General features: G+C 38.5%; 1 protein-coding gene across 2 annotated transcripts in view; it reads left to right on the top strand.

Moving 5' to 3' along the window:
- CALCRL (calcitonin receptor like receptor) overlaps positions 1–22,113 on the top strand; it is a 97,275-nt gene that overhangs the window by 49,431 nt on the left and 25,731 nt on the right. For both annotated transcript variants that reach the window (XM_046019648.1, XM_046019647.1), the window contains 7 exons: positions 9,615–9,705; positions 9,876–9,966; positions 11,422–11,514; positions 14,469–14,604; positions 17,253–17,363; positions 17,473–17,585; positions 18,984–19,075. In XM_046019648.1, the coding sequence (XP_045875604.1) occupies positions 11,464–11,514; positions 14,469–14,604; positions 17,253–17,363; positions 17,473–17,585; positions 18,984–19,075 (503 nt within the window). In that variant the 5' untranslated portion in view covers positions 9,615–9,705; positions 9,876–9,966; positions 11,422–11,463. The remainder of the gene's footprint in view (positions 1–9,614; positions 9,706–9,875; positions 9,967–11,421; positions 11,515–14,468; positions 14,605–17,252; positions 17,364–17,472; positions 17,586–18,983; positions 19,076–22,113) is intronic.

The following is a 22,113-nucleotide window of genomic DNA, read 5'->3' as shown; positions in this document are numbered from 1 at the left end:
TATCCAAGAGCATATACTGCAAAGTCTATTTCAGATTTTTAAAAAAGCAATCACTTCATAGATTACTTTGGGGAGAAAAGCTTCTGAACGCCAATTGGCTGGGCTTCTGGTATGCTTTGGGGATGAATAACAATGTCTTGCTTTGGTGAAAAGGAAAGCAATCTGTAGATATTTAGATTACAGTGGAGAAAAGTTTTAAGTCCTCTCACTTTACAGGTCAGGAAACGGAGGCCTTGCAAGGTCACTAACCTGAGAGTATTCAGGCTCTGTAAGCTAGGCAAAATGCAAAATGGAATCTTCTTCTTGATCGCTCCACTACACCAGAATTTCTAGAAATGTTACAAATGTTTTGGAGATGAAATTCCAAGTCAATCCTGTTTAGACATAAATATAACTTTCTGGCTACATTGATGAAGAAGTACATTATTACAGCTCATTTTGGGTGGCCAGATTCAAAAGCTCTAATAATGTCATCAGATTCTCCGCCAATCCCTAGCTCTGACTGGCTTCTTATTTTAAATTTTTTTTTTTTTTTTTTTTTTTTTTTTTTTTTTTTTTTTTTGGTCAGAAGGATGCATTAGGATATACCTTCTCCTACTTGCTTTGCAACTCTCAGAAAAAGGACGCCTTTCCTGATAACACTAGCAGAAAAGTCCTAGAGAGAACACTAATGATGTAGCTTGACCATGCTTCCAAGCCCAAACAAACCAAAACCAGAGGATTATGCTAATCTGACCAGATTTCAGGAACTTCCTACCTCTGGGACCAGGAAGACAGACTCACTTGAACCAGAGGGAATGGATTCTCTGCTGGAAAGAGGGGTTCGTTTTATCAGGGAAAAAAAGGAATTGTGCTGGATCAACAGTATCATCAGAGTTCTTGCTTCTTAAATGCTGAGATATGCTAGGAGATACTGTATAAATTCGATTTTTTAAGAAAAATTGAAAGCCCCAAATAACAGAAATACAGTGTTGGTGATGAACTATTATGTTAAATTAAAATTCCAGGAGAATTATGTGTTTTCTGATTTTATTGCCCTTGGAAGAAAACATGTTTTCACACAGAATTTGACTCCTGACTTTGTGAAAGGGAAATAGGTGTAAAGCTCATAGTCCAAAACGCTGGAAAGATGTGTTTTGTTTCTGTGCTCTTTGAGCAGCAATTCTTTCCATATTAGATCTCCTGGAGGGAGAGTGTTTCCATCAAGTACAAAGCTTTTTTTCAGTCTCCCTCCCACCTTTTACTAATTGGGCTGAGATTTGGACACTTGCCTCTTTCAAATAAAAAGAAGGTAACCAAAATCACCGGAAAATGGCTAATCATGCCCACAATGGGAAAATTATTCCCAAGAGTACATACTTCAGAGTGTAAAATGAAGTCCCAAATTTAATCACAATTTTATCTGTCTTTAATGGCTATTCAGCTATTCAACCTGGAATGTTCGTTAGATAAGCAAGTAAGCATAGAGTCAATATTTTTTTTTTGTTCCAATACAGTATTAGCAAATGCTGTTATAGTCAACCTAAAATTAATCTCAAATTTGGGAGATTTTTTACTTGTTTTTAATTGGATTAGCATGTTATAGTCTTTAAGATGTGACTATTTGATTACAATGTAGACAAAAAATTTGCTAGAGCTTTAATTTATGTAAGTTCAATATTGGGAAATATGCAGTTATGTTAACTAAATGGACTTCATATTTGGGAATATTCTTGTTACCATTCACTTTATTTGATATTTTCATAACTGACTTAAATGACAGAATAAAAACCGAGCATATTATATCTAAAGAAGATAAACTCACAATGCGTATGACCACCCCTTGAAATATAGGGTAAATTTTCATTTACGATGCTATAGAAATTGTGGCAAATAACTCAAAACCGGGTATAATCTTGGTTATGTTTCTAAAAATTCTAATGTGATATAATAATATAATAGTAGTAACAATAATATCTAACTTTACTAAGTTCTAAAAGGTCTGTGTACTTTATCTCATTTTATTTTTCACAACAGCCTCTGGTGTAGGAGCTGTTTTGCAAGTGAGAAAGTTATTCTTACAGAAGTTGTTTAACTTGAAAGTGTGAGGTTGGTTTGGGTTTTCAAATCAGAATTTGTAACCAGTACAACTCCTGCCTCTACTTATCACAGTTGTCCCTCTATCAGGCTAATTATTAAGTATCAGGAGGATGTTACTTTATTTATTTTATTATCTCCCTGGAAAAGGGAAATTGTATCATTGGTCAGTAGGCAATATTTATATTTTCTTAGCACATGGAATTTAATAGTTGTAGTTAAACTCAGATGTCTCTTCAAAATAAAATAGTTTTGGGAGATTTTTATTGACTTTTTAAAATTGGCTATTAGATGTGTTTTTCTTTTTTTTTTAAGATTTTATTTATTTATTTGACAGATAGATCACAAGTAGGCAGAGGCAGGCAGAAAGGGAGGGGGAAGCAGGCTCCCCACTGAGTGAAGAGCCAGATACAGGGCTCGATCCCAGGATCCCGAGATCATGACATGAGCCAAAGGCAGAGGCTTTAACCCACTGAGCCATCCAGGTGCCCCTTAGATGTGTTTTTATATACTAAGTCATTCATAAGATTTTGATGAATTAAATTTAATAATCTTTCTTGCTATTTTATTGGATACCTTGTTGAGTTTATGCATTGTTGAATCATTCCTTAACATGTCCTGTAATTTTTGGAGCTGTATAATTTAATTATTATTATTATTATTTTTACCTATGTCATTTCCTGTAAAGGCAAAAGATATGAAAACCCAATGTATCCCAAATTCGTAAATAGTTGGCTTCCAGTCCCAGGAGCATTCAGGCTGTTATAATGCTGACGACAATAAGTATACGTTGGTTTAGATGAATCAATCAGACCCCACTCTGAAGAAGTCTGGCAAGAGGGCTTATGAAGAAGTATGTTTGCCTTTCTAATTTCAGTTTTCTGCAGTGGAGAGGAAAGAGCTAGACTTACCCCAAGAAGCCTTTCAAAAGTAAGAATAGCTCTAAAAAAAGGCATTATATGAAGAGCTGAAATCAAAATGTGATCCTTTTGGCCTAGATACCTTTTCCTGAATTCTCATGTAGCAAAAGAAAAAATCATGGGTCTACGTTCCACTGTCTTAGATTCAAACTCAAAGTCCTTTGGGCAGTAAGAAGGAGGAGACCTAGGGAAAGTCCTGAACCAGAAAAAAAGTGTCAGAAAGGCTTGGTTTCAAGGATATTTTGGATTTGGGTTAATTTGAACAAAACTGTTCCTCCTGCCTTTTACATAAATTTTGAACCCTTACCCAAGGCTTAAATAATCTTATTCTACTCTTTCACTTTACAAATGAGATACCTGGGAAGGTATGTGACTTGCTCAAGCTCACTGAATGGCTCACACTGGCTGAGCCCTGGGACTAACTTCCAGTCTTAAATGTTGGTGGAATCATCCCTCTTTAGAACCTTATGAATGAGTCCTTAAATGTAAGATCACCATTCTCTGACTTGATAAATATTTTTCTCGAGAAATCATAACTTCTATTCACTTCCATCTGCCTACGCAAGTAGGCGAAGGTGGACACTGCAAACACACGGTGGATGATTAACTGAATTTCCAGAAGTGTTTCTTACATTAAAATGAGTGTGGTTTTATCTTGGTGCCTTACCAAAATGGCAAATCTGAGTTGTGAACCTGTTTACTCATGTAAGCTTAAAAAAAGTAAAATATCCCAACTTTACTAAGAAAAAGAATCAAAAGAAGAAATTACAAGAGAAAAAATAAAGAAGTGTTTGATAAATGAAAGTGAGATGAAACGTGGTTAGACAAAATAACTGAATAAGCGAAACAGAAATGTATCCTGCACTACTTTCTAAATATTAATTGTCCAAAAAAATTGTCCAATATAATTGGGTCAAAGGGCTTTAGATTTAGAGTTGGAGAATCTATGTTCTTAGCTTGGGGTCAGCCCTAAGCATCTGTGTGCCCTTGGCCAAGTCACTAAGATATAGATGAGATATGAAGTATGAGATTAACGTAGCTATGACTAATTAAAATCACAGAATAATAAAGATAATAACAACAGTGACTCCTTACTGGGAGTTTATTATAAGTTCTTTACATCTACCACAAGATTGAACACTTAAAACGACCCGGCAAGACGAGTGATGATGAAAACTCTTGGCAACATGGACGGAGCCACGCTCTGTGAACCCTCCCAGGCCAGGAAGGGGGTCTCTCTGACTCCAGCCCCCGCCTCTCAGCAGGCAAAGGGAGCTGACCATTAAGTGCTGATTTTCTGGTTGGCTAAGCCAAGGAGAAAAGAGTTGAAATGATTTTCTTAAAATCACCTAACAATTCAGGAGCAGTTGGAAGATGTGATCTTTGCACCATGACAAATGTATCCTAAAGTTGGGAGGAATGACTACCAGTTGTGAAGCAGAAAGTCATCACTTACATTTGACGGGAAAATGTAATTTCTGATCAAGTAAAGATTTGCAGTATGTCTGCAACAAATGGCCATGATGTATTATGATAAATGCCACACATGTATTGCGTCGTGGCTCCATAGGTCAGGGGTCCTGTGGGCTTGGCTAGTTTTCCTGCTGCAAATCTTACAAGGCCCCAGTCAAGGAATTCTCTTCTGGAGGCTCTGGGAGAAAATGTACCTCCTGATTCATTCGGGTTGTTGGCAGAATTTAATTCCTTGAGGGGTGGAGCTGGGGCCCGATTTCCTGGCCGCTATTAATCTGACAGCCACCTTGACGTCCTGGAGGCTTCTTTCCAGGCTCTGCAGTGGCTCTCCAGCAAAGTCGCCAGCCAGGCCATAGGTCTCCTGCTTCCTTTTCTTCCATTGCATCTCATGGCTGACTGTTCAACCTTCCTCTTCTGCTTTGAAGGGCTCAGGTGATTAGTCCAGGCTACCAGGATGCTTCATGGTCATCTAGGATAACCTTCCTGTTTTACGGTCCATAACCTTGAGATGGCAGATTCCGGGGATTAGGGCACAGGAATACTTGGGACTGATTATTCCTGCTGTCACAGAATTCTGTCTGCACCACTGATTCTGAACTCCAGCTCCATACGAGAATCACCTTAGAAACTTGGAGAAAATGTTCTCCCTAGACCCCAGTCGATATGAACTGAGTCCACATTTCTTGGAGTTGAATCCAGTGAGGGACCTTTTTAAGGTGTCAGAAATTATAATGTGCTTCATAGGGCTGAGAGCACCCCAAACACCAGTTTCTTCAGCTTAGTTAAATTCATTGTGTACATAATTCATTCAAACACACTTTTGATTTATTCTCTTTATGCCTAGGGCTTGGAGTTATGAGGTCGACACACTGCATCTCCCATTTTTACTGCACTCACAATCTAGTGGCACAAACAAACACATAGAAAGGGAATTACGACATTAAAGGATACATTTTATTAATTTATTTCTTTTTAAGTTTTATTTATTTATTTGTCAGAGAGAGAGCACAGGCAGGGGGAGTGGCAGGCAGAAGGAGAAACAGGCCCCCGCAGAGAAGAGAGCCCGACGCGGGGCTCGGTTACAGGACTCTGGGATCATGACCTGAGCTGAAGGCAGTCGCCTAATCCACTGAGCCACCCGCGTGCCCTCAAGGATACATTTCAAAACAGATTTAAAATAGATTTTCGAATCATTTGCTGTGGGAATTCCGAGACATTTATTGTTCCTGGGAACAGGACAGATTCTTTTGCTTGATTTATATTTGATAGCGGTTTTTTGTTCCTTTGTTTGTTTTTTCCTGTAGTAAGCTCTATTTTCAACGTGGGGTTTGAACTCATGACTTGTAGATCGAGAGTCACATTCTCCTCCAACTGGGCCAGGCAGGTGCCTCCTTAGTAGTTTCCTTTAACTAGTTATCTGGCAGGGGCACCTGGCTGGCTCAGTCCATTAAGCAAAGGTCAGGTCATGAGGTCCTGGGATCCAGCCCGGTGTTTGGCTCTGCACTCACTGGGGAATCTGCTTAAGGATTCTCTCTCCCTCTCCCTCTGCCCTTCCCACCTCTCGCTCAAAAAAAAGTAAATAAATCTTTGAAAAAAATAAAATAATCTGGTAGTACCTAAAGACAGAGGAATATGAATGTGTCCAGGTTTTAGCATGGTCCAATGAGGCTGTTGTATTCATGGTGTGCTCCCCAAAATTTCAGGCCAAGAATTTCCTTAAAGTCTTCCTAAAAATGCAGATTCCCAGTTCTTCCCCCAAAGATTCTGATGCAGAGGGACTGCTGTGCGGCCTACAACTTCTAACGTGGTCAGCGACGTCCTCCTAGCGATTCTCATGCAGACGACGCACGAGCCCACAGTCTGAGGAGCCCCACTTTATGCTCCGTCAGCGACTCGGTTCTGAAAACTAGGGAAGCCCCAAGTGATACTATTAAAAAAAAAAAAAAACCTTATGTTTGAGTTTCTTACATCAGTAACAGATATTTAGGAAGAGGTCCTTATATTTTAATTTTCTTACTGCTTCATGTATTGAAAGTGTTAAGGACATTATGCGCCAGAATGGGGTAGTGACTTAAAACCTTATACTGTATATATTTCTTAAAGATTTTGTTGAAAGTAAAGACAGTAATTTGCAAAGATAATTCTAGCAGAAACACTTAGGTTTTGACCCAAACAAAAAAGCGAAGGCAGTGAGGAGAAAATTAAAGGTAACCCGGATCTTATACTTTGACATTTTTACTCAGTGGCACCATCTCCTACACAGCAAACCTATGTAGGTTCGGACAGAAGTTTCCGTTTGTCTTCCAGCGTGGAGACCTGGGGTGGAGGAGGGCTTATTCCCTATTTTGATTCAGGAAGGTAGCAGGAGACAAACCGTAAAAGACTCTTGATCGTAGGAAACCAACTGAGGATTATGGGATGGGACGGGGTCGCTGAGTGCAACACTGTATGTTAATTAATTGAATTCAAATTAAAAAAAAGAAATGTGTATGTTGAGTTGCTATAGGGGAAAGGCCTGCACTAAACAGAAAATCCTCAGATGAGGTACCTGAGATACGTGCTGCGTGAGCCCACTTTGTCGTGACTGGATAAGTAAGGGGAGAAGAAAACATGGCAGAGACCCCCACATCCAAGATATTTTGGAAACGGAGGAAGTTGGAGGAAATGGAGGGGTGGAAGTTGTTTGGTTTTGTTTTCCTTAATCTTGGAGCAAACATACACTTTTAGTGGCAGGGTTAGGTAATTCAGCTAAAACGAAGAACTGCTATAAAGAAAAGCACATTAATAAAAAGTGTGTACAGGAATAATGAAATTATCAGAAAATAAGCAGGTTTGCAATGTAATGCTCTGCGTTTATAGGATTTTTGTGTTCTAGTAACTTAGTACTGCTTAAGTCACACTGATTTGTAATTTTTTATGCAGAATAAAACATGCTTTTACACTGAAGCAAGCAAAAAAGATTGGTTGAAAGTTTCGAACTTGGAAATGGAGATCCATGAAGTTTGTCTTGTATTACAGTGAATGGTAATCTTAGGAAATGAAACCAGGATGAGATTGCATAAAGTCCCGAGTGACTAGGAAGCTATATTTCAAAAGTTCTTTGAGGTTTTACAATATTCTTCATCTTCGAAGTTCTATGATGAAATAAATCATTTTTACTTTATGTCGGTGATTCTTTGGCCAAAAAATGAAGACAATTTAAAAATAAACTACTATTTTATTCCATGTGTACATAAAGAAAGTTTTGTCACAGTAATAGAACCAAATCTTCCACTTTAGTTTCTGAGAAGTGAAAATAAAACGGTCCTGGTGGGTTCCGTGAGGCTCGCAGTTAGAGAAAACGCCAGTAAGGACTGTGAGTGCTGTTATGATTACAAATCCACTTAAGAGTGTAAATTAGAGCTGTCTTCGTTTTGAACAAGCCCTTTTCCTACTAAACAAATCTAAGGACACGTGGGAAAACCCGCTGGCAGGTTTAGTCATTCAACGCCTCCTTCACCTCCAGAGCTGAGCGGGAGCTACTGTGTCTCAGGCGACCGCAGGCCACTCAGGTGTCCGTGGGAGACCCTGGCACTGATGTCCCCAGGAGCTGGAGTCAGTGCGCATCCGATGTATTCCAGCAAAGGTCAATTCGGAATAAGCTAAACAGAGAAGAGAGAAGCCCTTGCTGAACGATCGTGCTAGAGGGAGCGAGCGAAGAACCACGGAGCGAAACTGAGGACACAGTTGGACACACTCTGGGGACGGCCGGGCCCTGCTTCTGGGGTCGGACACGCGCTCTCAACGGCCTTCAGGTGTGTCCTCGGTGGCGTGAGCTGCACGTCCAGGCACGAGCCCTCCGTCCCTGGCCTGGAGAACGTTGGTGAACCCCGTGGGGCTGCTGCAAGGAGCGCTGGTGGCTCCTTTGTCAGGGGCGACCACGTGAAGGGGCCACCGGCGCGTGTCATGGAGTGCAGGTGCCGCCACGGGTCTGGGGAACTGCCACCTAAACTCGCTGCTGCGTCCTTGCTGAAAGCGGGCTGCAGGCGGCCGACTCGGGGCTGCACCTGCGCTGGTAAATATTTCCTGAAATGAATAAACACGGAGAGGGCTTTCACTGACATGCTTTCTGGAACTGATTTTGAAGCTCCGAGGAGATAAGCAGTACAAATAGCTCCAGGTGTCGGGTGAAATGTTTTTTCAAATACGCAGGGTTTGGCAAAACTCCGAACATGGTTCTGAAGCACTTTCTGAGCCTTGGTCTGTATTATAGTTAGTTTAGTCCTGACTCACGTGTAAGTCATCAAAGCATAGTTTCATAAAAAACTAAAAAACTTCCAAATAGAATAATACTTCTTTACATTCTCATTGGTACATTTCTGGATCACGTACATCCACATACAGAGAAACATGAACAACCGAGGCCTTAAGTTCGGTTCCACCTTTGTAGAGCTTCCAAAGTCAGTAGAGGGTTGTTTATTCAACCCAAGCAGTCTCAGACCTTGAAAAATAAAGTTTTCAGCACATTGCTTTTTAAGAAAGTAAAAATGCCAATATAAGACCTCCCCCATAATTTTTATTGTTATTTCCCCTAATTTATAGATTCCAACACTATCAAAAGCCTTCTAGTAGAAGAAATGACAGTTATTTAATATTTATGATTATTTTTCTTGATTCTAAGTTTAAATTCCTAAAGTACTTTATTGGTTTACTTTTTTTTATTCATTTACTCATTTATTTGTATAGCAAATGTAAATTAACTGCCAATCACCAAAGATACATGGAGTGATCAGATATGGTTCCTGGCTTTGAGAAACCAAACCAGCAAAAGAAATGGGTATATGTCACCAAGACTATTAACACATCTTAAGATGTTATTAAAGAAAGTCATTCAAAGGAAAATTAAACTAGTTTAACTTAAAATTTCAGTATCTTAGCTATCTGGGATGATTGGAAATTAATTTAACTTTCTCTATATAATGGAAAACAACAAACATTTGTGAAAAAATTCAAATATATTGTAAGCAAAAGAGGTTTTGAAAAATTGGAATAGCTTAATAAAAATATTTTAATAGTGGTTTTTTTCTTTGAAAATTTCAATTTACCATGGAAATGTTATTGTCTTCTTGAAATAACATTGAATTATTACATCAATCAATATTTCAGGTCATGACCCTTGGGTTTAAGGGATTCTTCAGGACAATGTCCAATACGATCCGAGGGAAGATGTAATTTGAGTCTGGAGACAACTGCGTATGTAAGTATTAGAAAATTAGATTTTCTCAGGGTAAAATATAATAAAAACTAAAATATCAACACATTCATTACTAAATTACAAAAACCTTGATTCATTATTTTCCTTCTGTTACAACATGTTTTTTAATATTAAAATTAATACAATGCCTCCTGATTTTTTGGGTTTTTTAGATCAACTAATAAATAAAAACCCAGTATAGCTGATAGAAGAGAAAACGTTGTTTGGAAGATTGCTACCATTAAGAAGAAAAGCTGTGTCTAGGTGAGTCATTGGTGAGGGTCAACAATGACATAGAGTCTATGCTCTAGACGCTGATGTGCTCCTGTTGCAAGTGATAATAAAAATAAATATTATTATTGGAAATGATTTTATGGAAATATGATTATGGAAATGATTTTTATAAGTCTTACTCTAACATTGGCCCTGTAATAAAAACCATGACAAGTTTCTTAACAATAAAGTCTAAGTTCATGGTTTTCTGGCAGATATCTATTGATTGGATTTCTTTTTTTTTTTTAAAGATTTTATTTATTTATTTGACAGACAGAGATCACAAGTAGGCAGAGAGGCAGGCAGAGAGAGAAGGAGAAGCAGGCTCCCTGCTGAGCAGAAGGCCTGATGCGGGGCTCGATCCCAGCACCCCGGGATCATGACCTGAGCTGAAGGCAGAGGCTTTAACCCGCTGAGCCACCCAGGTGCCCCTTGATTGGATTTCTTAAATCTCCCTTGCCTTGAAAAATACTGCTTACACGTTCAGTTAAATAAATATTATATTATGACTACATCATGATAATTTATATCATAAAAATACTGTCAAAGTAGGTTGCTCATGGACCTTATAGTGAATAAGCAAGCCCAGCAAATGTTTGTTTCTAAGAATTAATAAGTTAGGGATATAGTTTTAGAGGCCATTTTCACTAGTTCAGAATTGTATCTACCGTCAGAAATATTTAACAAAAATACTTTATGTAGTATTGCCCATTTCCTGTAACTTTATTTTAATAACATAGATGGGGGAAAACATAGATAGGGGATCTTTTATTTTCTGATTAAAGATGAATTTCTATTAAGTTATAAGGCTATTTTTATGACACATGGTTGTTAATTCTCAAGGAATTGGCCTGATTAACAATTTTCCCCCTTAAATTATTGAAGAGTTGGAAAATTTTAAATGAGGTTAATTATTTATAGGAAATAAAGGTGAGCTTTATAGTAAAATATGTTATCAAATTTTGTGCTTCTATATTCTTGTGAAGCTCTTTATTTTGATACTTTAATCATTTTATTCCAATTTTGGTAAAGGCAAAGAAAGCAAGACATTTTTTAATTACTTAAAAATATATATGTAAGAAGCTTTTCTGTTTGTAAGACTAAAATGTATTTAGGCTCTTTAGTATTTTAAGCCATAATGCTCTTTATTTATTCATTTGAGAGAAAGAGAGAGAGAAAGAGAGCATGTGCACAAACGGGGGAGGGGCAAAAGTGAGCCTCACGAGGGCAAGATCTGAGGACCCTGGGATAATGACCTAACCCAAAAGCAGATGCTTACCTGGCTGAGCCACCCAAGCACCCAATGCTCTTAACATCTGTAATATATAAAACTATCAATCAAATCCTTAAAGCAAAATTACTATATAGTTTTAAAAAATTTATCACTGAGTACCACCTATATTTTATAAATACTGATTTATTATGTTTCTTTCATCTTATTTGCAGTTTGACTTACATTGTATAGCATACTTCATTTTGGCTTCAGTGATGGAGAAAAAGCGTATCCTGTATTTACTGCTAGTCTTGCCTTTCTTTATGGTAGGTACAAATTCCTCTCATGTCAATCCCCATTTATGAAGATTTGTTTTAACTTCCAATTTACCTTTTATTAATAAAGATTAATAACAACAGAATGACATGCAGTTCTTTGATGCATAAGTTAAGTACGTTTTAATCAACGAAGCAATACTTTATTCTCCTTCAGTGCACACGTTCAGGTTTAATTCAAGGGGCCACTGCAGGATGGCGAGGGAGGGCGAGGGAGGAAGGTCGGTGATGGAATGAATGTAGAAGGCAGCGGACGACAGGCTTCACCAGAGCCTGAAAGAATGAAACGGCTCCAAAGTGTAGTCAGACAGAGTAGGTGAAATACTTTCAGCCAGACCCGGTGATTCTGAGTTAGATCTATTGTAAAAGCAGATTCCAACCCGCTGGTTTTTCTCTCGTTCTGCCTAAGTAGTTTGCGCTTATCGAAACCATGCCCTGCTTTTCAATTAGTTTCCTTATCATTCATTCAAGTAGGTACCAAGTGTCTGTTTCGGGGCAGGCCTGGACGTCGGCTTGGAGCAGGTGTGTCTGTGCGCGGCTCCTCTGCAGGGAGCCAGGCTAGAGGTGGAGGAAAGCACAGCCCTGCGGGCCATCCTGGAGGGCCCCAGTCTTAATACCTATCACGATGTCTTCATTTACAGCAGTACTTGTTTGCTTTTTTCCCCGCCCTGCAAGAGAGAGTGTCTACCCTTATCTCATTACATGCCTCAGAAGCAGGACGGAATCTCACCTAACGTTGTGCCAGCACGTCATTTTCCTGTGGTGTTTTCCAGCAACCCCATAAAAACATTCAAACAGAGAGACTCAAGAAAAATGTAGAAAACCAAACAGAAAAAAGCAGGACATTCCTGTCAGCATTTGTATTTGAAAACGTTCTCCTAGGAGCCGTCCAAACCCTGCACGTCTGTGGTCTTATCTTCGGTAACAGACTAGAATTCAAGGAGCAGGAATCCCTTCCCTCAGCTGCTTCCCCTGCTGAGGGCGCCGGTGCGAGGCGCCTGCCAGCTTTGCTTGCCTGCAGGTAATTCTGTATCAGATTACCAATCTGATTACTGTAATTTAAGGATTGTGACCATTTTTCTTGAATTCAGACAGTGTGCAAATCTGAGGGTTTTTTTTTTCAAATCTGAGTTTTTAAGAGTAAAAATATTGATTTTATGCAATTCCATAAACTTCCTGAGAACAGGAGAAAAATATTAATTTTCTTAATGCTGTAAATTTATATTGATTTTTTGTGCAGCAAACTGGTGCATAAATCTTTATTAGGAAATTATACTAATCAAAGAATGAGAGAGAGAATGTGTGTGTTAAATGGTCGGCAGGCGATACTGAAATTAAGTGGTGCCACACACTGAGGGAATATTACTATTTAGATTTTATTAAATACAAATTTGGGCTAGGAAACAGAGAATCAAGAGTAAGGGGACAAGGGAAATACAAATCAAGCCCACAATGAGATACCACCTTACACCAGTCAGAATGGCTAAAATGAACAGGACAGGAAACAACGAGAGCTGGAGAGGATGTGGAGAAAGGGGAACCCTCTTACACTGTTGGTGGGAATGCAAGTTGGTGCAGCCACTTTGGAGAACAGTGTGGAGATTCCTCAAGAAATTAAGAATAGAGCTTCCCTATGACCCCGCAATTGTACTGCTGGGTATTTACCCCAAAGATACAGATGTAGTGAAAAGAAGGGCCATCTGTACCCCAATGTTTATAGCAGCAATGGCCACAATCACCAAACTGTGGACAGAGCCGAGAAGACGAATGGATAAAGAAGAAATGTTTCATGTATCCAATGGAATATTGCCCAGCCATCAAAAAGGACGAATACCCACCGTTTACATGGACATGGATGGACCTCAAGGGTATTATGCTAAATGAAATAAGTCAATCAGAGACATAAAATTATCATATGGTTTTACTATTATGTGGGATATAAAGAATAGGGTAGAGGACCATAGGGGAAGGGAGGGATAACTGAATGGGAAGAATCAGAGAGGAAGACAAAGCACAAGAGTCCAGGAAACAAACCAAGGGTTACTGGCGGGGAGTGGGTGGAGGGACAGCGTACCTGAGCGATGGTCACTAAGGAGGGCACGTGATATGATGTGCCCTGGGTGCTGTACGCAACTAATGGATCAATGAACACTACATCAAAAACTAAAGATATACTATATGTTGGCTAGTTGAATTTAAATAGAATAAAAGAAAAAGGTGACAAAATAAAAGTAGAAAATTACTGCATATGGAAATTGGTAGAAATAATGGAAAAGTAAAGAAGAAATAAAGTCAAAAACAGGCTAGACAGGCTTCATACTACAAAACAGAAACAAGTCATGTAGATATTAAAACTGAAGTGAAGCTTGAAATAGTGCTTCTGAGTTAGAAGATCATAAATACATGCCTCGTCTCAAAACACTCGCTGATGTGCAGACAATGAAAATCCGTTTGCCCACACCATAGATGAATATTCTCAATATTGTGGTTGTCAAAATAGGATGATCAGAATGACAAATTTGAATATTTGCCAGCATCAGATGGTGCCCTCTGTTATCCTGGTACTGACTTACTCCACTGGACAATACGAAAGCTCAGGGGCTTAGGGGCCTTAAAGAACTTGCCTCTATTCACAGAGCAGGTGAACATGCAGGGACGACTTCGACCACGGCTCCGTCCACATTCCCGAAGGCATGTCCAGGGCCGGCTCCCACAGGCTTCGGAGAGCCGTCTGTAGACCACACTCCCAGAGCTGCCACTGAGGGCACTTTGGGGCCCTTGAAACTAAACATGGGGGGATATTTAAACCATGAAAACTGGCTGGATCCCCCCCAGAGCCAGATGACGGTGTAGCACACCACTGCAGTGACCGTTTTCCATGGGACAGACCGTCTCTGACGGACACTCTCACAATCCTGAAGTTTTTTGTTTTTTTAATCCCTTAGATTCTTGACATGGCAGAATCAGAAGAGAACACTGATGGCTTAAGTCAGATTGGTGTCTACACTAGAAATAAAATCATGACAGCTCAATATGAATGTTACCAAAAAATTATGCAAGACCCTATTCAACAAACGGAAGGTAAACATGATAAAATTTTAAATTTTAAGTGCATTTGATGTATTCTTAAAAGAAAACTACTCCATTACATCATTTATGGGTTCTTTAGGTCCCTTACTAAAAATGGATTAGTTGTTAGCTTTCCTGGCATGTGTGCATTCTTAATAATATATGAACATTTTATGACATAATTTATCTTGCTTCTTTTAAAAAATTCTACTAAGAAATACGTGTAACAGGAATATTTTTAGTAACAGTTCTTATGGTACAAAGATATTTAAAATATCAAATGTGCATCTTGAATTAAATCAGTGGCCATTGATCTTCAGTTTATGTAATTTGTATTTCTTTTTTTCACAAGCTGCTTGATAGGAGTTGGCACAACAAAATTATAACTTTTTTTTTGTATAACGTGTGTTTTGCGTAATGTATTTGTAGCAATGCTAATAAATTCTAAGTGCTTCTGTTTCTATTAAGATATTCTTTAGATATTTTCGTAACGTTACTGAGGGAATATGAAATGCCTGATGTCTGCTTAGCTTCTTAAGATACACAGATGAGTGGCACAAGGAGAGTTGCCAGATTTAACAAAAACAAACTAAAAAATTAAAACTAAAACTAGGCTCTATATTTTATCTGGCAACCATAAAGACAGGATATATCTTCCAAATATAACATGTAAAACTCACAATGAAACATACCAAAAATGTAAAGACTTTCGCTATTTCTAAATTATCAGTGGAAACAAAGATCATAAAATTTGGGGGGAAATATTTGATGGTATAATATGTAATGTTTCTTATATAAACAAAATGTTAAAAGTAGTTTATTATTGATATTTGTAACTGACAAAATGAACTTGTTTGTGAGGAAAAAGGTGATTTTCCCACACTGGGCAACTTTTAGAATCTTAATGGACAATTCTTCTTAATGAAGAATCTTAATGAACAATGTAGTTTGCTTATCCTTGGAGAACTATCTAGATATATCTATTCAAACATTTTTTTTCAAAGATTTTATTTATTTATTTGACAGACAGAGATCACAAGTAGGCAGAGAGGCAGGCAGAGAGAGAGAGGAAGGGAAGCAGGCTCCCCGCTGAGCAGAGAGCCTGATGTGGGGCTCGATCCCAGGACCCTGGGATCATGACCTGAGCCGAAGGCAGAGGCTTTAACCCACTGAGCCACCCAGACGCCCTATTATGAGAAATTTATCCGGTTAAAATATCTTTGAAATATATAGACAATGACAAAAATATCTGGTATTACATCAATAGGGGTTGAATGATCAAGTATACATGAATTGTGTACAAATTCTGTGTTAATCCCTCTGGCTTCTCACTTTGTGCCATTAAAATCTAAGTGCCCTGAGTTCAAAATGATTGAATGGACCCTTTCCAGGTCATGTAGATATATGTAAAAGCAGCTTCAAATCTAATTGTTGAATAGCAGGAATATCGTTATGAGACAATTTTGTGATACAATAGTTTTAGAATAACAGTAATCAATCCTTCTGTTGGAGCTTCGTAACACACTATAATTTTAAGTACTCCAGAACGTCTTGCAGTGAAGAACTGTTATTATGTTCACTTTGTGCTTACCAAGATTTTTGACCATAGAAACTCTTTTAATGGAATACCTACTCCTGTCTCGCTCAAATGCCATACAACACAGTTTGAAAGTTTCTGGGCCTTGAAATCTATCTGCCACTGTTGTCATTAATTAAATAGAATCTTTTGGATCAGTGATAAGACTTATTTGAGATGCTTTCTATCAGGGAATTCTTCTCTGATAGGCCCCAAATGTATTTTATTTAGTAATATATGAATGCAGACTTTGTGAATAAGTGTTTGAAAAATCACAGGAGAAAAAAGGAGACGATCTGAGTTTTGTTTTAATCAGAATTATTTATACTTTCAGACCAAAAGAATTTTTCTGAGATTGTGGCACAAATCTGTTAAAAATAATAAACGTCTCATACGACATTCGGGCTTCTATCTATGAGTGCTTGCCTGACAAGGTGTAAAATTATTTTCTTTGATTATAGACTGTTATAACTTTGGAACACTGGTCATCTCTCTATGCCTTTAAAAAAAAACATTTTTAGTGTAACAGGGTGGTAAAAGAAAATTGTGAGAATGTTAGACTCTCCACTCTCCACTCCATGTGAAAAGTAAAGGAAGGCAGGTAAGATCTAGTATTTGGTCCAAATATCTGTTGGGGTCAACGTAGTGAAATGGGAATTGTTGGAGTATTCATTTCTTTTTCTAGAAAATACTAACACCTAGCCCTAAGAACACAGTTTCTAAGATAACACATTTTCCAATTTCCCATTAAAAAAAAATTAAGTGTAGGGACACTAAGTAGCTACTACTTTTATGGTTAAGGACAGCTAGCAAAGACCACTCGATTTATTGAGCGAAGAGCTGCCTTTGAGAATTGGAAGTAAAGTTAAACTTTTAAATATACTCAGATATTTGAGTTGAGTTTAGCAGTTTTTCCAATAATTACTTAGTGAAAATTTTAAGTAATAGCTACAGGTTGTATATGCCGTCTTCATGTTCAGTCGGTGGTCCGTATTTCACGTCGGTGTTAACGCGCCAGTAAGATTTTGACGTCTTCAGGCGCAAGGAGAAGCTCTAGCAACCGCTGGTGTTTCCTCCCCTCCAGGCATTTACTGCAACAGAACCTGGGATGGGTGGCTGTGCTGGAACGATGTCGCGGCCGGAACCGAGTCGATCCAGCACTGCCCTGATTACTTTCAGGACTTCGACCCGTCAGGTAAAAGCAGAAATTTATATAAAGATCCACTTACATTAATTAAAGAAAATTAAATAAACCCCAAGTTAACTAAATTACTGTCTACTTCTCTCTTTTTTTAATTATAAAGAAAAAGTTACAAAGATCTGTGACCAAGATGGAAACTGGTTTCGACACCCACTGAGCAACAGGACGTGGACAAATTACACCCAGTGCAACCTTAACACACACGAGAAAGTGAAGGTACGGAATGCGCGTGAACCGACCTGCGGTCCACACTGCTTAAAAAGTTAGTGCTGGTACAGATTGGAGGAAATTTACTTTGTGTTCCGCTCGATGTTCATAACATACTTCGAGAAAAACAATGGAGAAAAGTCTTTGTGGAAATAATCATTCATTCTGTCACGACGCGGAGGAAGGAACCCCCTTAGGTGACAGTGTGTCTACACGACCGTGTGTCAGTACTGGAGTTTCAAATTTCCCCAAGAAAGCATAATTTAGAAGCATAAGAAAAGGGACCGTTTCAGTGGTGGGAATTTTGAGAATTAAGTTCAGGAATTGTGCTCCAGTGAACAAGGGAGCCCAGCAGGGTCTGAATGGCCCTCTCTGGCCCTCCACGGCAGACTGTCCTGCTGACGGGTTCCAGGTCCTTCTCACTCACGTTCCCACTCTCAGCACCACACACAAAGTCAAGGCTGGTCACGGTCTGTCACGATGAAGCTCTGGCAGAGGTGTCCGCACGTATGTGCTCGTGGGGGACACAGACACACGGGTCAGTGACCGAGGCCCAGTCCTGACATCGGACTTCCCGCTCCTGCCTTTGACCAGCTCGAGGACCTCAGGCGAACTGACTTCTCTCAGCCTCTGCTCCCTGGAGTAAGCAATGAAGATAACAGTGAACTCACCCCCCAGGTTTCGGTTTGGATTGACTTAATACAAGGAAAAACCTCAGAAAACTACAGCATAGACTGAGCATTTGATAACTGTCTGCTATCAGTATAATTATAAATCGTGTATTCTTTGTTAACTCAGAGAAGGGTTTAAAGAGAGTTATAAAAATACACGAAACAATAATAAGTTACAAATAGAATACAGAAAAATTTAAAAATCAGAGGAAAAGTCAAAATCATGCAAAAGAACGTATTTGTACGTTCATATCAGAGGCTCCTATAATTACTATATTGAGATTTGTCTTGGAGTCTCAAATAGTCAAAGGAAAAAGAAAAACCCAGTAATAAAGAAAACTCTATCTAAAGAAAACACACAAAAATAACTGCAGAGCATTCGATTCAATGTGCACAAAGTGATAGAGTGAAAATTGCCAATCTCTTTCACTACATGAAAGGCTAGTTTCTTATATTACACAACCTAGGTCAGTAAAGTTAATCCTTCCTCTCATAGGACTTCTAATTTCTTAAATAAAAAGGGCACACCCTTTGTCAATTTTGACGTCCCTCGATAAATTTGTGTAGCTATCCCTCATTCCAGACGTATTCAAATATCGAATACAGGCTAGAGGGCAAGGCCGTCAGAGCACGTTCGTCTCAGAAACGCGGTTTACTCCACTGTGCTCAGTTTTACACGGGGAGGTTACGGTACTGACACGGCCCTTACTTGTGCTGTTGTTCGTCCGACGTACAGACCGCGCTGAACCTGTTCTACCTGACGATAATCGGACACGGACTATCCATCGCCTCACTGCTCATCTCGCTGGGCATTTTCTTTTATTTCAAGTAAGTGCATGTAAAATACTTCCACGTTTACCAGTTGTCATTGGAGAATGCGGTGCCATGTGCATGTTTCCGTCACGTTCTGATAAAATACATTATCAGATCTAATGATCGAAATATATATGGTAGGTTACTTTTCCTTGTTTGGGAGGTCATCATTCATACAGTTAGCTTGCATTTTGAATTTTATTTGAAATTTACTTCCTTTCTTGGGAGGGAGTGTCTACTCCCATGTCTTAATTTAACCAGTCAACAAGTTGTGTTTTAAATTGATGGGAAAGAAATTCCAAAATGTGAATACGATATTTTACGCATTAACAAGGTTTTCATCGTTTTGATCGCCACCGATGATTACGGAATGCAGTGTGACGAGTGAGTTGCTGTATTGCAATGTATCTGCATGACCCCTGTCATTGTCTTCCTCCTCGACATCCTCCTCCTTCTTCTGTATTTTTCTACTTCGACAACTGTCTTGGAACCCTGGCAGCTTCAGAATCAGCGTCCTAATAATCCAAACCCGGAAATTACCAGGCAGCTGGATGTTAGATACATAGGTAACTAGAGCACCAGCTTTTGGCCCACAGCCAATCAAATATTTAGAGTATATTGAATAATATATGAACCGACCAGCCATGGTCTCTCATGACTTCAAAATCACGGGATCTAGAGATTGCATCAGAATTGCTGTTTTTGGAAACCTGTGCCTTTTAAAAAATATTCAAGATCGGTTACTTTGAGGAATCCACATAGATACTTTTTAATGGCACTTTGATTTATAACATTATCTAGGCACCATTAGAAAAAAAAAAAGAAAATGACTTTAAAAAACTCGCCTCTGAATAAAACTAATTAAGCATCTGTGTACACTTTTATATTTGACATGTTTTCTTTAGTAATTATGTAAAAATGTATCAAAGTCAGTTGAAAAGAATTTTTATCCTAAAATATAGAAAACATTTCTTAAGGAATTTAATTTACTGTACCATATTTTGCAACAAGTTATCAAAAGGTTCTTACTCAAATTTGTTATGTCATATCAGTTGCTTATATATAGCTTAATACAACTTCATGACTTCACTCTTCAATATATTTTCTCCTTAAACAGATTTTTTAAATGAACACTGTCTTTGGAGTAAGAAAAACTTTATGATTGTATAATAAATTAAAAATGTCTGTTCTAAAAAACAGAAAAATAACCATTTTTCAAGGTAATGATTTTTATTTATTTAAAAATTTTTAAAAAGATTTCAATTATTTATTTGAGAGAGAGAGAGAGAGCATGAGCTGGGGAGGCACAGAGGGAGAGGGAGAAGCAGACCCTCGGCTGAGCAGGGAGCCTGCAGGACTCTGGGATGATGACCTCAGCTGAAGGCAGATGCTTAACCAACCGAGCCGCCAGGCACCCAGAGGGATAATTTTTAAATGAAGTCCTTGGTCCATAGTGCTATAGAATTCATGCTAATTGACCAAGCGAAGCCATGCTGCTGGTGCTAACACACTTATTGGTAAAATAAGGCAATGAAAATTAGTTAATATTGACTTTGTAATCCCAAAATGAAATTAAAATTTCAAATTCTTATTTAGTACAATAAAATAAACAGTTTCAAAAAGATATAGTTCACTTCTTTTCCCATTCATAAAGACAGAATCTTTACAATTTAAAAATACAAACTGTCTAGGGGGGCGCCTGGGTGGCTCAGTGAGTTAAGAAGCTGCCTTTGGCCCAGGTTATGATCCCGGGGTCCGGGGACCGAACCCCGCATCAGGTTCTCTGCTCAGTGGGGGAGCCTGTTTCTCCCTCTTCCTCTGCCTGCTGCTCTGCCTGCTTGTAGTCTCCCTCTCTCTGTCAAATAAATAAATAAATCTTAAAAAAATAAAAATACAAACTGTCTAAATTTGAAAATATGACACTCTTGGCTTGTAGAACTAAATAATCAATTAATTGCCGTTAAGTTCACACAATACCTGTAGAGCTCAGACTTTTAGTTCATGACAATTACATACCCACCACACGGCACCACACCATACAAACACACTGAGAGAATGAATTTAAATGTAACCAATATTAGTTAAGTTTTTTTAATACGAAAGCTCTTACAACTATGACTGAATGTAAAGATAGCCTCTATCCTAAAAGCATAAAATAGAAATAATAAGAGTTGTTTAACACTGTCTCACACATCTTGGGGGAAAATTACAAGTTTTAACTATTTCTAACCTCAGGAAAAAGAATTCACTCCTTATTCAAAGATAAACTATAGTCTTGAGAAATATAGACTGAAGAGATTACCTAGTCCAACACCTAATTTTCTTTGTGTTCTAAGTCGTTAACTAAGTTATCCATACTTCCTCCCAATCTCTGTTTTTTTCTGCTTGTTAGTCATTTTATTTGACTTTAATTCTCTTTTAAAAATGGAACACTTGGACAGAAAGAAGTAAAAATACAAATTATTTTTTATTATACATGCTCAGGCCTTATATAAGACATGAAAAACTCTCTTCAAGTTAAGACCTACATATAACATTTGAAATCCTTTTTCGTGTCTCCGGACATCCTGACGCACAGAGTGTTAAGAGTGTTCTCCTTGACAGATACCACCTCCGTCACTGACCTGCTGTGTGGCAATTTCTTTCATTTCTGTAATCCTGAATTTCACATCTTATTCTTTTTTTAACTTCTTTTTTTTAAAGATTTTAATTTATTTGACACACAGAGAGATCACAAATAGGCAGAGAGACAGGCAGAGAGAGAGGGGGAAGCAGGCTCCCCTCTGAGCAGAGAGCCTGATGTGGGGCTCGATCCCAGGACCCTGAGACCATGACCTGAGCCGAAGGCAGAGGCTTAACCCACTGAGCCACCCAGGTGCCCCTCACATCTTATTCTATCAGATTTATGTCATAGATTCGGCGTAAGGACTAACATAGTAAATATTCAGTGTTAAGTGGAATGCCTAATTTGGAAATGTCTATTATTGGTATAGTTATCACTCTTATTAGTCCATTAAAATATTTTTATATAAACATTCAGCCCTGCTAGGCAC

The sequence above is a fragment of the Meles meles genome, chromosome 9, assembly GCF_922984935.1.
Source record: "Meles meles chromosome 9, mMelMel3.1 paternal haplotype, whole genome shotgun sequence".
In the NCBI taxonomy this organism is placed as follows: Eukaryota; Metazoa; Chordata; class Mammalia; order Carnivora; family Mustelidae; genus Meles; species Meles meles.
The sequence above is the reverse complement of the archived record's forward strand: the minus strand, read 5'-3'. Positions and strand labels throughout refer to the sequence as shown.